This window comes from Mustela nivalis (assembly GCF_964662115.1).
Source record: "Mustela nivalis genome assembly, chromosome: 13".
In the NCBI taxonomy this organism is placed as follows: domain Eukaryota; kingdom Metazoa; phylum Chordata; class Mammalia; order Carnivora; family Mustelidae; genus Mustela; species Mustela nivalis.
In genome coordinates, this window is record NC_139032.1 from 86,278,357 (window position 1) to 86,295,808 (window position 17,452).

A 17,452-nucleotide genomic window follows, 5' to 3' on the forward strand; every position below is an offset into this window, starting at 1 on the left:
GCCCCTGACCAGCTATCGCCTCCTCTCCTACACAGATGGAATTTGATGAGAAGGAGCTCCGAAGGGAGATCAGCTACGCCATCAAGAATATCCATGGCATTAGGCACGTATTGGGACCGGGGAAGGGGGCTGAGCCCTGGAAGGCAGGGTGTCTGGTGCCAAGGCACAGGGAGAGAAGTGAGCTGCCCTCAGGAAGGACCGAGAGCCCTGGTCCCCAACCCCCTCCACCCTTCCTGGCTCCCAGCTCAAATAGGCTCGGGCTAGGGGAGGTGGACTGGAGGCATGGGCCACCTTCTCTCTACAACTTGCTGTCCACCTTTGCTGTCCCTGGAACCAGGGCCCGCAGGCTGGACCAGTTGGGCAGAGGCCACGACATAGGTGGCTGGGGAAGCATCCTCCGGGCTTGGACCCCCTGCCCATCTCAGGATGAGACAGCCTCCCCCAGTCCTCTCCAGGAGGTGCCAAACCACTGGGGAGGGCCTGGGATGGAGCCACTAGTATAGGTCTGTGTCCTTTTAGGATGGGACAGGGCCTCTCAACCCTCCAGACCCTCCCGTAGTCTCATTAGCCCCAAGTGGGTCCCATTCCACATCATTCCCTCCTTCTAGCCAGCCCCATGGCCTTTGGAACAGGAAAGGGGACTAGAAAAAGGACTCTTCCTTTAAAGCTTAACCCCCTTCAAGGACCCAGACCCACACTGTTCATTCAACAAGAAAATTTAAAGCACCTGCTATGTGCGAGGCAGTGAACGAGATCAAAATATCCCTGCATTTAAGCAGGTTCAATTCCAAGGTTTGGCATGGAAATTACAGACTGATAACTGCATTGGCCGTGACACAGAAAGAAAAAAAAAAATCTCTCTCCTGATCTTAAAATAAAATGTTTTATCCCCAGAAAGGCTCTTAAAGAGAACCCAGTTTGGCAGTTTTCATACCATTTCTGGCCATAGCACCTTTTGTACGAACAGAATTTTCAGAAGAAGCAGGTCATACATGACTATAAGCAGACCGTGTCTTGCCCCCAAAGAGCGTCAGTGGAAAGCCCTTCATTAGAAACCCTCCCACCCGTTTTACAGATGAGAACACTGACGCCCAGAGAGGGGGAGTGGGAGGACCCCAAGGGCAGAGTTCAGGGGGTCGGGCGGGGCCCTGGCCTGGCACTCCGGGCAGGAGCTGGCCTGTGACACTGTGCCCTTCTCCCGCTCCGGGCGTTCAGAACGGGGCTCTTTACCCCAGACATGGCCTTTGAGACCATTGTGAAAAAGCAGGTGAAGAAGATCCGAGAACCGTGTCTCAAGTGTGTGGACATGGTTATCTCGGAGCTAATCAGCACGGTTAGACAGTGCACCAAGAAGGTAACTCGGTGGCCCGGGCCAGCCCCCCCCACCTCTGCCGCCCTCCTGCACCGCTGCCAGGCGCTCCTTCCCCCACATCCCCCACCACCTCCTCGGTAGCATGTACAGACCTCGACGGGGTGGGGGAGGCAGGCCACCAAGGACCAAGACAGGGGGCCTCTCTGAGGGGGCCTTATCCACCCCCTGGCCCCCAGACGCAGGGATTAGACATTGATAAGACAGGTGTGATGGCGACTGTTCATCCTCCGAGCCCACCAAGAGCTCCCCCAGCTCAAGGAGAATAGGCCTGGAGGGACCCTAAGCCCTCTTCCAGCTTTGGGGGTCCCCTTTGGGGGCTCCAGGGACCCCACAGGCAGGTGAGATACAGGGCTTTCTTGGGTGCTGCTCTGGGGGTCTGGATGGCTAGAGGGGTGCAGAGGACCCGGGTCTAGCAGGTACCCTGACTCCCCACGGTCTTTCATCCTCCCCATTCTCACCCCTGCCTCACTCAGAACTCTCACTCAGGACCTTCCCCTTCCCTTCCATCCACATCTAACCTTCCAGGCACAGAGCACTCTTCCACCTGTTATGTTATCTGAGCTTCACAGAACCTCCCAAGGACGACAGGGCAGGGAGGATGGCACCCATGTCACAGCAGGAAAACTGAGGCTTAGGAGATATAGTGACTTGTCCAAGGTCATATAAGTTAGGAGGTGGCAGAGCTATTACTCAAAGCCAAGGCTTTAGACTCCCAAATCCAGTACTTATTTGATTCCACGCTCAGCCTCCCTTCCTTCCCTCTCCCCACTGCTGCCCTGGCCCCTCTCTACCACCACTTCCACTCTTTCTGTCTTTCCTCTTCTCTCTTTCTGTCTTTCCCAGCTGAGTTCCTCCAGACCCTTTTGGAGGAGAGGCAAAGGATGCCCCTTGTGGAGAAAGGGAAGGGCAGGAGTAGAACAGAGAGCTGGAGAGTGGAGGTCAGGCAGCTATGCTGCAACTCCAGGAGGCATCATCTGCACCATGGTCTATGCAAATGGAGCCCCCTGGAGTTGTGCAGTGCACAGCCTGGGCAGCTGGATGCAGCCATCCTGGTGGAGGTAGGGAATCATGCTAGGCTTTGGAGCCAGGATGAAGTGAATGCAGGAGGTGCTGGCAAACCTTGAATTGAACAGAATGGGTGGGTGGGGTCCTGGCCTGGGACCCTTAGGAGGACCCAAAGGCTGTGACAAAGATAGCATTGGAAAAGACAGAGAGGGCCGGCTCAGTGTAGCTGAGGAGAAGGGGTTGGGGGGAGCCCCAAGCCCTGGGGAGAGGATCCAAACTCAGTAAGGGGCCTGTTTGGAGTGGGGGTTGGTCCCTCAGAAGCCCCCCACCCCATACCCACAGAGTCTTGGGGGATACTTGGCAGCACCTGGGAGGTGCCGACCCCGGGTGGCGGTAGGGAGGGCCGGTCCCACGCTCACATTGTCTTCTGTTCTCTCTCTCTTTCTCTGTGTCGGTGTCTCTCTCTCTCTTCCCCCATGCCCGTGCCATCCTCCACTCCCGAATCCTGGCTCTGCTTGGCTTTCACTCCCTTCCTTCTCCCCACCTGCCCACGGCTGCACCTCCTGTCCCGTCCCCTCCTCCCGGGTGCAGGACGGGCCTCTTCACACCTGACCTCGCTTTTGAAGCCACAGTGAAAAAGCAGGTGCAGAAGCTCAAAGAGCCCAGTATCAAGTGTGTGGATATGGTAGTCAGTGAGCTCACGGCCACCATCAGAAAGTGTAGCGAAAAGGTATGACGGCCGCCAGGGCGGGGCTGGGCCTGGCTGTCCCTTCCTTATGGCCATGGCCTCCCGTGGGCAGAACCATCTGCTGAGCAGGCCTGACAGCCTCTCGGCTACCCACATGGACCCAGACGCCTGTGCTGGCCAGGTGACTCTGGGTCCTTAGGTTTTGTGCCAGCCATAACCCTGGGTCTGCTTACGCTTACGATCCTTTTAGGGCCCCCATCTCTGCTAGAAGACTTTGCTCCAACCCGAGCATCCTCAGCAGTCCCTTTTCACTAAGAATGACAGTGGTGACAACCATGAGAAGGGGATGGTTGATATTTGTTAAGCAGCTATTATGGGCCAAGCACTGAGCTAAGTGCTCATCTTTGTTAACTGATTTAAGCCTCCCAACAACCCTGAGAAGTGGGTAATGTTATCCCCACTTTACAGATGAATCAACCGAGTCTCAGAAAAGAAGAGCAGAGTGGCATTCAGAGTTAGGGAAGCGGTGGGGTGGAGGGGGCGGGGGTAGATAGATCTGGGATCTAGGTGGGCTGGGGTGGGGGAAGCCAGCCCAGTTCCTCAAAACCAATTGCCTTAAAGCATCTTGGATTACTCACTTTATGGTAATCCATATGCATTCGACAGGGCCAGCCTCTTTTGGGTCTGTGACCTTTTTAAAGGCCTTCTTTTTATTTGTCTACTTTTGGTCATTCTGAGGAATTTTAGCCAGATCATCCGAAGGCAGTTCTTCCTCGGGGAGTGCATGAGAATCAGGTGCCTGGGGGAGACTTTCCAGGGTTCCCGCGCCCCTGCCCAGCAAAGCTGATTCAGAATCTCCAGGAGAGCCCAGCCTCTCCTATATTTGAAAAAGCCCTCTATGCTGGGCGGTGGGAGCACTTCTGCCTTAACTTTATGTTGCAAGTAAGTTTCACAGGTTTCGTGGCTCGTGCGTAATCAGTCACGTGCACACCTTCCCTTATCCTGTCTCACTTTGCCCACTTATGTGGACAGAAAGCAAATTAGCATCCACGCCGTGCCTTTTCCAGGTGTAATAAAACCCAGGCCAGACTCCCCACTGGGTTAGTACTGACCGAGGCATCTGGGTCACCGTCCCACTGCCCCCTGAGTTCTCGGCAACACAATCTTACTTTTGTTACACTTTTAAAAACACCGAGTTTATCTTAAACTGCCTTAAATCTCTTTACAAACGAAGACGAGATATAACTACATTTTTTTTTAACTTTTGCTTTTCATTATTAAAACTAATACCTTCTCAATTCTAAACACTGGGGAAATGACAAAGCTTAAAAAGGCAGCAACCCTCCCTTCCCGGAAAGCTACTACTGAGATTTTTGTATGTTTCTTGCAAGTATACGTCTTTTAAAAAATTTGAAATGATCAGTATTAATTTTGTTATGATCGTACACAATTGCTACAAAAATACTTGAACAGTACAGAGAAAGCAAAGTCCCTATAATCGTACAACCCTAAAGATAAAGATTATTAGCTTCCTAACTAATTACAAATACATGCCAGTTTTTTTTTTTAAAGATTTTATTTATTTATTTGACAGAGAGAGATCACAAGTAGGCAGAGAGGCAGGCAGAGAGAGAGAGAGAAGCAGGCTCCCCGCTGAGCAAAGAGCCCGATGTGGGGCTCGATCCCAGGACACTGAGATCATGACCTGAGCCGGAGGCAGCGGCTTAATCCACTGAGCCACCCAGGCGCCCCCAAATATATGCCAGTTTTAACCTAAATGGAATCATACTATACACACTGATTTCAGAACTCTTTTACTGAGCAATATGTAATGGAATCCTTTACGTAACTGCAAGATCTACCCTTGAGCTGCTGAATCACGGTCCACTGTAGAAATATGCCTTGATCTATATATCCAATATCCTACTGACACTGCCATTGTTTCAAACTTTTTTTTCTTTTATAAACAGTGCTTCAGTGACCAACCTTACAAATGTATTTATAGTACGTATCCTGCTGTTTCTTTTTTTTTTTTTTAAGATTTTATTTATTTATTTGGCAGACAGATCACAAGTAGGCAGAGAGGCAGGCAGAGAGAGAGAGGGGGAAGCAGGCTCCCCGCTGAGCAGAAAGCCCGATTCAGGGCTCGATTCCAGGACCCTGAGATCTCATGACCTGAGCCGAAGGCAGAGGCTTAACCCACTGAGCCACCCAGGCACCACCCCCAAAAATCTTTTATCTATACATAGGTTTATTTTCCCTGTAGGTAGCCCCACTGTGAATATATTAGCATCCTGCTTTTTCTTTTAGTAACACACATTGGGGGGGGTATGTTACATAGTCTCCATAAACCTTTTTTAGTGGTTGCGTGATATTCTACTGAACAGATTTGTCATGATTTATGTAACATGTAGTACATGTTTTTCTATTGGTGAACATTTATTTTTTTTTTAAGATTTATTTATTTTAGAGAGAGAGACACCACAAGCAGGAGGGGCAGAAGGAGAGAAAGAATCTCGAGCAGACTCCACACTAGGCGTGGAGTCCGATGTAGGGTTTGATCTCACAACTCTGAGATCAGGACCTGAGCCAAAACCAAGAGTCAAATGCTTAACCCACTCCACCACCCAGGCCATTTAAATTGTGTCTGGTTTTTCAATATTACAAATAATCTGGCAATGAATATCCTTAGTAATCTCTACACCCAACATGAGGCTTGAACTCATCACCCCGAGATCACACACTCTACCCACTGAGCCAGCCAGGACCCCCTGAACATCTTTGCCTATACAAAAATCCTCTTTCTCTAGGATTTTTTCCTTAGGATAGATTCTTAGAAAACTGATTACTAGAATCAAACATTTAAAAACTATGAAACAATCTGCCAAATTGCGTTCCAAAGGAAAGCAATAATTATCGTAAATGGTAACATTTTGGAAACAACCCAGATATCCATCAAGAGGGGATCGATTATGTAAAGTATCATGCAGTCAGTGGCAGACTATAGCTATTAAAAGGGCAAGGCATATTTACTTCCATTCACATGTCCCTCCTCAGTGTACTGTGGGAAAAGAGCAGGTTTCAAAAGACAATATAGTATTTGGGGGAGGAAATGGTATGTGTGAATAATAAAATCCCAAAGGCATAGTCATCACATTGCTAACCATTATGTTAAGGGAGGGCAAGGAGAATAGGAACTTTTCTGCTTCTACTTTGCAAATTTCAGTCTTGCAGTGAGTCTAGATTTTTGTCAGCAGGAATACTGATAACCAAAACTTTAAAAAAGAAAGCTTATAAATTATTTCTAAAAAATAATGTTGCCTTTTGATGTATTTAATGAGTAGTAATGATTTTTTTTCCTTTACATGGCAAAACTTCACCCATCTTCTTTATTTTTTTCTTCCCCAAGTCTTTTTAAGTTTACCCAGGCACCTCCCAGAGGCTTCTAAATAGTCCATTCTAACTCTCCCCGGGCCTGCTGGGATGACAGCTTTCCTCTGGATGAAATCTGGAGCTTAATGTCACCCGTGGGGTGTGCTGCTTAATCCTCCCAAGGACGCCAAGAGGGAAGGCGCTGTTACCGCCCCAATTTCCACACGGAGAAACTGAGGCTCAGGGAGGTTGCAGTCACTTTCTCAAGGAGAGTTGGCAGAACAGGGGCTGGCTTTGAAACAAGAGTCATGTGGCTCCTGGGCCTGCGTCCTTGGACACTCACTCATGGGCTCCAAGCTGACCGCCCCACTCCGCCAAGGACTGGGAGAGAAATGTTCCATTTTAAAAACTGGCTAAAAGTCCTGGAAAGGCTCAGAGACCGCCAGAATGGAAAAAGATGCTCAAAGGGAACAGAACTTCTCAAAGAGGCTGAGGCCGCCCTGTCATGTGTGACACATGGAAAATTTGACAAATGTAACATCCAGAACCAGTGGGAGAATTGGTCATGTTCTTTACCAAACTGCTCCCTTCCCTCCTTGCCCACCTCCCCCCTCCAACACACCCCCCCGCCCCGCCATAGCCCTGCCCTGGGAGGAAGCACGTGGGACCACCTCAGAGGAGGTGACTCAGTCCTGAATGTCTACCCCAAGTTGGAGACTTCAAGGACTACAGCCCCTCCTTGGGCCTCATGGTGGACCCGTCCAGCCAGTGTTTGTTTGGAAGCCCCCGGTCTCGCACTACATCTCCCCCCAGGTCCCTTGTATTTGGCCACATCAGCCACATCTTGGCATAGCCATGGGATGGTCGGGGGTGAAGGGGGAGGATGAACCATCTCTCACGTCTGCCTCTCCTCGGCATCCAGGGTGCCACTTTCTTCCCCATCCTTCTGCCTTTCCCGTGCCCCTCACCCCATCTCCTTGGCCGCCATCTTGCCCTCAGGATCACGACCTGTAACCCGGGCACACTAACCTCCAGGTCTCTTCCCACATAGAAGGGTTCACCTGAGGGGCCTGACCCAGTCATGGGAAGAGGGATAGGACTGGTTCAAGATTTGCCGGACCCGGGTCCCACGTGACCACCACGTGGGGAGGGCAGGCCAGCAGGACTTGATGTTCCTGTGGGTGGTCTCCCCATCATTCAGCTCAGCAAGGCCCCCTCCCCAAGGAAGAGCTGGTTTCATGAGCCGGAGGGGCTGGTGTCTACTCACCCTGGCAAGGAGGGCAAAGACATCCATTCTTCATTCATTCTCTCATTCCTTCAACCTGCCCTCTCTGAGCCGTGGCTGTGTGCCTGGCCTGCCCCTGCCCCAGGGCAATGGCAATCGAGTTGTGGGGAAGGGAGCCACAGAGAGGCCCCTAACCCAGCTCTTGGGGGTGGTCAGGGCGGGCTTCCTGGAGGAGGTGGCATCCAACAGTCTTGTAGAAGAATGAAGCAATGTGGGCTTTGTCTGGAGTCCGGCTGAGATGAGGGTAGAGTTCATAGGAAGAGAGAGGAGGGTTTCGAGGAACTTCCCCTTCCTCTGCTTCAGTTGATAAAAACTGGAGGGAAATCGGTACTGGTGAGCTACTACCCCAAAGGACTGGGGTAGAGATAAGTTGGCTGGGCAGATGCCGCCAGGGATGACGGTGCCAGGCCGGGGCATGCAAAGGGAGGCAAAACCGGGTGGATTCTACCAAGAGGGCCCGGGGTCCAGCTAGGCCCCCGCGGGGTACTGCTCATGCTGCTGGGACCCGATTCCGCATGCCCCACCCCCACCCCATGCCCTCGCATGCCTTACCTTTGGCTCCTGCATGTCCTGTATGTGCCTGCTGGTCTCCCCCCACCCCTCCCTCAGCCCTGACAAGGGCTATTGCCTGTCCCCAGCCTGACTCAGGAGGCCAGCTGGCACCTCGGGCCCTGCCCTCCCCAGATTCTTCCTGGACAGGAATCTCGAGGCTGTTCTCTGCCTGATTCCCCTCCTGACTGTCCCTCCAAGCCTTTGGGAGGACAAGGGTTAGCTCTGGGGGTCAACGAAAGCTTTGGGAGCAAACGGGCCCCCCACAGAAGCCTCCTTCCTATAGTCTGTTTCCAAGATGGCTGCCACCAACATGGCGGAGAAGGCTGGGCCCCATGGCATTTCTGCCCATGGGAACTGCCCTCCCCCCGAAAGTGCCCAAGTAGGCCAGTGAAGAGGGCCTGGAACCCCAAAGACCCCTGAATTGCTGTTTGGAACCCACACTTGAGGGAAAGGGTGGCCATGGCTTGGTGCCTTCAGCTTCCTGGGACCCCAGGCCTCTCTTCCCCTCATCTCAGGCCTTCTGTGTGTCCTGCCACCCCATGCCCCTGGATCCCTGGATTCTGGTGGGGTGGGGGTGCCCCCCGCCGGTGCCCCCCTGTGTACGTGGCTCTCTCCCCTCCCACCCCTCCCCAGCTGCAGCAGTATCCCCGGCTGCGGGAGGAGATGGAGCGCATCGTGACCACCCACATTCGGGAGCGTGAGGGTCGCACCAAGGAGCAGGTGAGCCCTCGGCACTCTGCTGCCCACCCCCACCCGAGCCCCCAGCCCTCCTCCTCCTCCTTTCTATTCGCCTCTTCTCTCTCAGTCTCCTTTACACGTTCTCACCTCATACTCTCTGCTTCTCTAACTTTTTTATTGTGGTCAAATATATATAACATAAAATTTGCCATTTTCACCACTTTTCAGTGTGGGTTCAGTGGCGTGAAGCACATCCACCTGTTGTGTGACCATCACCCCCGTCTCCAGAACCTTTTCATCCTCCCCAAACAAAGTTCTGTGCCATTACACAGTGACTCTCCGGCCCCTGCCTCCCCCCAGCCCCTGGCAACCTGATCTCCTTCGTGTTTCCGTGAATTTGACAACTCTCTGCTGTAAGTGGAAACTTACAGCAATTGTCCTTTCGGGTCTGGCTTGTTTCACTTAGCGTGGTTTGCGCAAGGTCCAGCTAGATCAGACCAGGTGTCACAGTTACCTTCTTTAAAAAAAAAAAAAATATTTAAATTCAATTAATTAACATATAGTGTATTATTAGTTTCCGAGGTAGCCGTCAGTGATTCATGGCTTGTATCTAACACCCAGGGCTCGTTACATCCCGTGCTCTCATTAATGGCCCTCACCCAATTACCCCATCCCTACACCCCCCTCCCCTCCAGTAACCCTCAGTTTGTTTCCTATGATTAAGAGTCTCTTATGATTTATCTCCCTCTCTGATTTCTTCTTCTTTTATTTTTCCCTCCCTTCCACCATGCGCTTCTGTTTTGTTTCTTAAATTCCACACATGAGTGAAATCATTTAATAATTGTCTTTCTCTGGCTTGACTCATTTCGCTTAGCATAATAACATCTAGTTCCTTCCATCTCGTTGCAAGTGGCCAGGTTTCATTTTTGACGACTACATAATATTTGTGTGTGTGTGTGTGTGTGTGTGTGTGTGTGTCTTCGTCTTCCACATCTTCTTTATCCATTCGTCTATTGATGAACATCGGGACTCTTTCCATAGTTAAGCTATTGTGGACATTGCTGCTATGAACATTGAGGTGCAGGTGCCCCTTCCGAATTTCCTTCCTTTTTAAGGACTATCTGCATGATATTCCATTGCCCAAATAGACTTTTATTTAGTCATTTATCAGACATCCATTCCTTCGTTCACAAACATAGTCACTGAATGCTGCCTCTGAGCTGGGAGGAGCAGATGAGCCTGCCTCCTCATAGCCCATATGAGGCCCATAGACAAGTCCTCCTATTCGTACGTTTCTCTGTCATCCTGTCTGTACCCACCCCTGGCTCCCAATTCCTAACCTCCATACTAACACGCCCCTTCTTCATGACGGTGCTGTCCCCCAGTCGGTCACAACTTTGTTCGCATGTTGTGTTTTTGAATCCTCATTGATCTCTTCAATTACAAAAGTGATAAATAATAAAATATTCAATCGGTATAAAAGTAATTAAATTACAGGTAAAGTATTCCTTCATTCTCTCTTCCCTGCCCCCGGTTCCTCCCACAAAATAACCATTATTAACAGTTTGGCATGTTCCCTTCAAGGCCCAAGCATTTTGTTTTAAGATCTTACTTCTTGGGGGGCGCCTGGGTGGCTCAGTGGGTTAAGCCGCTGCCTTCGGCTCAGGTCATGATCTCAGGGTCCTGGGATCGGGTCCCACATTGGGCTCTCTGCTCAGCAGGAGCCTGCTTCCCTCTCTCTCTCTCTGCCTGCCTCTCCGTCTACTTGTGATTTCTCTCTGTCAAATAAATAAATAAAATCTTTAAAAAAAAAAAAAGATCTTACTTCTTGGAATGCCTGGGGGGCTCAGTCGGTTAAGCATCTGCCTTCTGCTCAGATCATGATCTCAGGGCCTGGAATTGAGCCCCACATTGGACTCCATGCTCAGTGAGGGGTCTGCTTGTTCCTCTACCCTTCCCCCCACCTCTTGCACTCTCTCTCTTAAATAAATAAGATCTTTTGAAAAAAGGTCAAAAAAAATAATTTTAAAAATCCCCAAAAGATCCTGCCATATATTTTCCACTTTTAAAAAAAGGTCTTATTTATTTATTTATTTATTTATTTATTTATTTATTTTAAAGATTTTATTTATTTATTTGACAGAGAGAGATCACAAGTAGGCAGAGAGGCAGGCAGAGAGAGAGGAGGAAGCAGGCTCCCTGCTGAGCAGAGAGCCCGATGCGGGACTCGATCCCAGGACCCTGAGATCATGACCCGAGCCGAAGGCAGCGGCTTAACCCACTGAGCCACCCAGGTGCCCCAAAAAGGTCTTATTTATTTATTTGAGAGAGAGAGCGAGCAAGAGCACAAGTCAGGGGCAGGGGCACAGGAAGAGGGACAAACAGACTCCCTACTCAATGGGGAGCCAGACATGGAGCTCCATCCCAGGACCCTGGGATCGTGACCTGAGCTGAAGTCAGCCACTTAACCAACTGAGCCACCCAGGCGCCCCTCGGGATTTTTTCCCGAGACATATACACATTCCATTTTCCACCTTAATCTCCAATAACCGCAGTCCCGCTGTGTGTCTTGCCTTTTTTCTCTAAAGATAATTGTAGTAGCTAACATCTGTTGAGCACCCATGATATGTCAGACATGTGAGCTGCCTCATTTCATCGTGATTTCGCCGCTCCTAGGATGCAGACACATTTCATCTGCAGAACTGGAGGCTCAGTGAGCACAGGTGTATTATGGGGAGCAGTGGGGCTTGGGTCTAAACCCGGCGGTGTGCATCGGGAATGTTCCTCTGGTCACAACTCAGTTACAAATCCCACCACTCTTCCTCATTTGCAAAGGGAATCTTCCAGCGCCGGAACCTAGAAATTGTCCTCTTTCTTTTGAATATTGTAGAATGCTTTATTGTTCAGAGGATGCCATAATTTATTTCACATTCTGATGGCCATTGGCTTGCTTCCAGTTTTTCTCCATTACAAACTACAGCACACTGAACATAGATCTTTGCTCACTTGGATGATTTTATCTATGATACCCACAATACATATTATTTATACAGATCTAGCAGTGAGTATGTGCATTTTAATATTGTTAAATGTTGCCCAATAACCCTCCAAGATGGTGGCCCTGATTTGCACTTCCACCAACAGTATATGAAAATCCATCTTCCCACAACCGTGGCCACTCTGGTCATTACCAATATTTATTATTATTATTAATTTGATAGGTTATAAAAGGCTCTCGTTGTTTTAACTTAGATTTCATTATTAATGAGGGTGAACCTTTTTTACATATCCTTCTATATTATATGCATTTTCTCTATGGATTCCCCATTCGTGTTCTTTGGCTAATTTGATTCGTGTAGCATGTCTCTTTCCTTTATTGACTTGTAGGAACTCTTTATTTATTATGGATCCTATTATTGAAGACTTGGTTGATTTATTATGGGTTCTATATGTGCTATAAGTATGTTTCTTCCAGCCCTTCGTGCATTTTAAAACCCTGCCATTTTTTTCCCCCCTTGCCTGCCGACGTGTATCCTCGAAGGTCATGCTTCTCATCGACATTGAGCTGGCTTACATGAATACTAATCATGAGGACTTCATAGGCTTTGCCAAGTGAGTGCTCCCTAGGCAGAGAAGGCGACACCTCCTCTGTGTGTGTGTGTGTGTGTGTGTGTGTGTAGGACCCACGCCTGCTGGGTTAACCCTCTGTGTCCAGTGCCCACTAAGCAGTAGCACTGAGGTTAGGCCTCTTGAGAGAAGAAATTCCAAGACCCTTCCCCCTCTCCCTGTCAGTGCTCAGCAGAGGAGCAACCAGATGAACAAGAAGAAGGCTTCAGGGAACCAGGTGAGTGAACCCCAGTGCCCCAGCCGGAGGGATGGAGGGTGCCGGATGGACGCCAAGCTCTGAGAGCCCCCTCCCCTGAGGGGAAGGGTCCCACGGGGGCCAGGGAGCCTGTCAGCTGCCAGCCACAAGCCTCCCACTCTGCCTCAGTAACCCTCTCTCCTCTCTCCCGATGCTTCTCGTGGTTGCTATGGTTACCTCTTTGCAGGATGAGATTCTGGTGAGTACCAGGACTGGGGCTCTTGGCTTATGTAGTGAAGGGGAGGAGGGGGCCCATCTGTAGTGGGGAGCACAGGGGGCAGAAGGGCACTCTTTGGCTTGAGCTGCTTGCACACATCAGCACGTGGTGTCCACATGTGCTCGCAGTCCAGAGGCGAGGCCCAGTCATTCACAGAGTCCCATCAACCTGCCCATCAGCGTGCATGAGCTTAGCACCTACTTCAGGCAGAGGTAGACCGTGTGGGCTGGGTGGGTGAAAATGGCTGGCAGGGGCACTGAGTAGGTCCTCCTCAGATATCTGTTGGATGGGTGGTTGGATGGATGGATGGATGGTAGGTAACCATCTCTACCGGAGATTTGCGTAAAGAGATGAATGAATGTCAAGAGAGAAGTCCCAGGCGCCTGGGTGGCTCAGTGGGTTGGGCCACTGCCTTCTGCTCGGGTCATGATCTCAGGGTCCTGGGATTGAGTCCCGCATCGGGCTCTCTGCTCAACAGGGAGCCTGCTTCCTCCTCTCTCTCTCTGCCTGCCTCTCTGCCTACTTGTGATCTCTCTCTGTCAAATAAATAAATAAAATCTTTAAAAAAAAAAAAAGAGAGAGAGAGAGAAGTCCCTCCTCACCCATTCTCTCCTTCCGATCTCTGTTGAAAACACCACTTCTCCCCCGACATGAGCCATTGTCTGGAATTTTCCAGAGGCTGCAGTTTCTTTATAACAATCTAGGTGTTTGTGTGACTATTGCCTTCATACCTCTTTCTTTCTCAAACCCCATGAGGGGAAGGACAGGGTCTCTCTTGTCCGTCAGCAAATTCTCCGCCCTACAGGCCAGTGCCTGGCACATAGTAGGTGCTCAGTAGAACGAAGGCATTAATGAGTGTGGGCAATTCAGTTCAGCAAACACTCGGTGGTACCTATACTGGGCTGGCCCCCGGAAAGGGGTCAGAGTCCAGCCCTGCCCCCTGGGGACCTGAGTCTGTGGTCAGGACCCAGGCAGGGTGGGGGTTGGAGGGGTAGGGGTTCCTGGTGCTGGGGCTCTAGAAGGGGTTTTGACAGAGCTGGAGGCAGCCAAGGGAGGGCATAGGCTGCAAGTCAGAGCAGGGAGTAGCTGACAAGGTCTGATGATCAGATCCTGGGGTGCCAGGCCATGGTATTTGGACTGAGTTTCAAAGACAGTGGCAAGACACTGAGGGGATCCTCCCCAGACCTGGGCAGAATGAGAGAGGGACCATGGGGTGCCTGGCTGTCGTGTTTCTGTGAATGGCAAAGGCAGCTGTTCAGCTCCTGATCCACTGTCGCTTGGGTTCTCTGCAAGGTCTGGGGGAGGCCAGAGGGTCAAGGAGGGCTCCAGGGGGGCTTTGAGGGCCTCAGAAGCAGGCCTGACCGCAGACGACATTCCTGCCAGCCCCAGGTTCCTCGTCCTCAGCTCCTCTCTGGATGCTCAGAGGAGCCAGGGAGGTCAGGGCTGGGGGAGGGAGCTCTTTCTCTATGATCCACCTCAGGGGGTCTAGTCAGTGGCCTTGCCCTTGGAGCAGAATCTACAGGCCCTGTCTTTGGTGGTGGCTCAGGATGGTCTTGGGGACAGCTGCTTCCTGCTGTGGAAACAGATCTTTGCCTGTTACTCTGGGCTCCCCAGGGAGGAAGGGGCCTGTTCCATTCATGCTCATCCCTTTACCCTGTTCCCACTCCCTACCACCCCACTCCTGTCCCTGCCTCTAGTGCCCTAGAACCCCACTACCATAGCACATGCCACAGATATTTATTGATTGATTGCTTACTGTCTGCCAAGCACACTGCAAGGTGCTGGGATATACCAGTGAGCAAGAGAGTTCATAATTTAACAAGACTGGCTGACATCAGCAGATAATCAATCTCTCTCTCTCTCTCTCTCTCTCACACACACACACACACACACACGCACGCACAATTTTGAAATCTCACCCATTGTCATAGAAGAAGACTTAAGGGAGTTATAAAAGACTACAAGACTATAATGGGAGTCCAGACATACTGGGGGCCAAGGAGGGCCTGACTGAGAATGGGACTTCTGAGCTGATACCCAGAGGGTGAAGAGGAATTTGGAAGACCAACAGGAGGGAAGTGCTTTCTAGGCAGAGATAGCAGCAGCACGTATACAGTCCCTGAGGTCAGGAACAAGTCTTAGAATAAGGTGAATCTTAAGCTGAAAAGACATTCAGTGTTGTCTTGCCCAGTTGGCTCCCTAAAGTCTGCTTGCACACTTTTAGAGGTGGGGAGCTCATCCCCTACCAAGGCTACCAGTCCCCTCCTCAGATGGCTCTGTCAGAGGCTGTTTATCCCGAGCTGACCTCCGCCTTTCTCTTCAAACCACAGCAGGTCTGACCCACACCCTCCCTGCCCAGCCAGGCCTCCTAGAGATAGAGGGGGGGGTGGGATTTGGAGTGGCTTTCTTGGCCTATCCCATCGTCCACAGGGAGTCCTGGCCTCTGCCCACTGACCTCCTGCCCTCTCACCCTCCAGGTCATCCGGAAGGGCTGGCTAACCATCAATAACATTGGCATCATGAAGGGCGGCTCCAAGGAGTACTGGTTTGTGCTGACCGCCGAGAACCTGTCCTGGTACAAAGACGATGAGGTGAGTGAAGGGCCGCTGGTCCTCAGGGGCTTCGGCCAGGGCCAGAGTCCGGCTCAGAGGCTTGGAGGAGACCGGGCCACCCGACGAACAGGGCTTTTCTCAAATCCCATCAGAGACCCTTGGGCAGAAGTGGGCGGCAAGGATCAGGCACAGGCAATCCTGGGAGCCCGTCCAGGCTGGACAGAGAAGGTGGCTTGGCAGTAGCAGGGGGCCTGGGACTGAGCACCCTGGAGAGGGTGGGCAGGGGTGCTGGGCGCCCCTCCCTGACCCCGCCAGCCCTGTGGCCTTCCTGTTTTCCTGCTCCAGGGTGTGCCGCCTCCCCGGTGGCCCCGCAGGCCTATGACACACACATATCCAGCTGCCAGACACCCTGTTAACCCCAGCACCCCAGTCCCCCAGACCCCAGCGGCGCAAGGGAGGTGCCCCAGGTGCCTCCAGGCCGAGGGACCGGGACTGCTGGGACCCCTCAAAGACTCCACACCAAACCCTTCCCTGCCCACAGGGGCGCGCAGAACCCCTGCCACTTCTCTCCCTCGCTGCAGGTCTCCTTTAAGAATGAGTCTATTTGGCTTCCACATCTGGATTCCAGAGGTGACCAGAGAGACTAGGGAGGGCTTGGGGGGGGGTGTGGGGGGGGACTTGTGGTAATGAACTCCAGCTGGCCACGGAGTGGGGGAGGGGACCTTCTTCCTGAGGAAGCTTTCGGAGGAGAGGGCGCTCTCAGTGGGGAAGTGGGGCTGGGGTGGGGGCTGTGATTTTGGTCTCTGAGCTCCCTCCCTGATTCCTGCCCCCTCCAAGTCGCCCTGGGCAAGCCCCCCCCCCTTTCCCCGTCTTGGGCTGGGCCCTCCGTCGTCGTCACTGGCTGGGACGCCAAGCCATCTGGACCTCATTACCCCAACCCTGGCCTCTCCCTGAGCATGGGGCCCCTGGAAGGGACGGAGTGTGAGGTGGTGTGACGTGGGGGGGGGGGGGTCGCTTCCCGCTCTGTTGCTCAGGCGGGTTGCCTAGACCCCTCGTGGGCTGGGGGTGCTGACTGCTGAGCGCAGAACTCCTGGTCCTCTCATGTCGCAAGGTCCTCATGTGTTGGGCCAGGGGACAGTGTGGCCTGGGGCTGGGGGCTTTGCTGCCCGGGAATGTATCCAAGAGGGGCCCCGTCCTTGGGTGGCGGGGTCTTTTTGAGCTTCGTGTGTACATTGGGGTGGGGTCATGTGTGGGGCGCAGCGGGGGTGCGCAGTGAGGGCGGGGAGGTGGGGTGTGTGAGGCTCGTGGATGCTGTGGGGGTTGTTGGAGGAGTGTTTGGGGTATAAGCATCTAGGTGTGGTCGGGGGAAGACTGCGCGTGCCTGGGCCCCGTGTGGAAGGGAGGGTGTATGGATGTGCTCAAGATGGAAGGACAGGAGCAAGCCGGTGTTCCCTGGTGAGGGTGTGTGTGTGTGCGCGCACGAGTGTGCCCCTGGGATGTGCAAGTGTGCTGGGGGCATGAGTGTGTGGCTTGAGTTTGGGTGTGGGAATGTATATGCCTGAGTTGTCGGGGTGTGCGTGTCGAGTTGTTGAGTGTGTGTGTGTGTGTGTGTGTGTGTGTGATGTGAGTGGATTTTTGCACTAGACCAGCTTGCGGACATGGAGGTGGTCTGGCCTGCAGAGAGAATGGTCTGTCCGCCTCTCTCCCCAGCCACCAGCCTTCTGGTCTTTGGGACTTGGGCGGCCCTCTGGGCAGACAGGCAGCTGCCCGTATCCCCCATCCTCATGTGCCCCCCCTTCTTCTCAGGCTTCCTCCGCCACCCATCAGCACCCCCTTCCCGTCTCACAGCAGGGTGCCCCCTTCCCCCTG

The 17,452-nt window shown here is 52.2% G+C and overlaps 1 protein-coding gene across 12 annotated transcripts in view; it reads left to right on the forward strand.

Annotated features, from left to right (window-relative positions):
* The window catches only part of DNM1 (dynamin 1), a 44,302-nt gene that overhangs the window by 16,809 nt on the left and 10,041 nt on the right, over positions 1-17,452 (forward strand). For 7 of the 12 annotated variants that reach the window (XM_082695764.1, XM_082695754.1, XM_082695762.1 and 4 more), the window contains exons 9-15: positions 36-103; positions 2,969-3,107; positions 8,908-8,994; positions 12,494-12,564; positions 12,745-12,796; positions 13,002-13,013; positions 15,509-15,622. In XM_082695764.1, the coding sequence (XP_082551890.1) occupies positions 36-103; positions 2,969-3,107; positions 8,908-8,994; positions 12,494-12,564; positions 12,745-12,796; positions 13,002-13,013; positions 15,509-15,622 (543 nt within the window). Of the gene's footprint in view, positions 1-35; positions 104-1,215; positions 1,355-2,968; positions 3,108-8,907; positions 8,995-12,493; positions 12,565-12,744; positions 12,797-13,001; positions 13,014-15,508; positions 15,623-17,452 lie in introns of all 12 variants that reach the window. The other 5 variants (XM_082695763.1, XM_082695757.1, XM_082695759.1 and 2 more) reach the window with 3 other exon arrangements.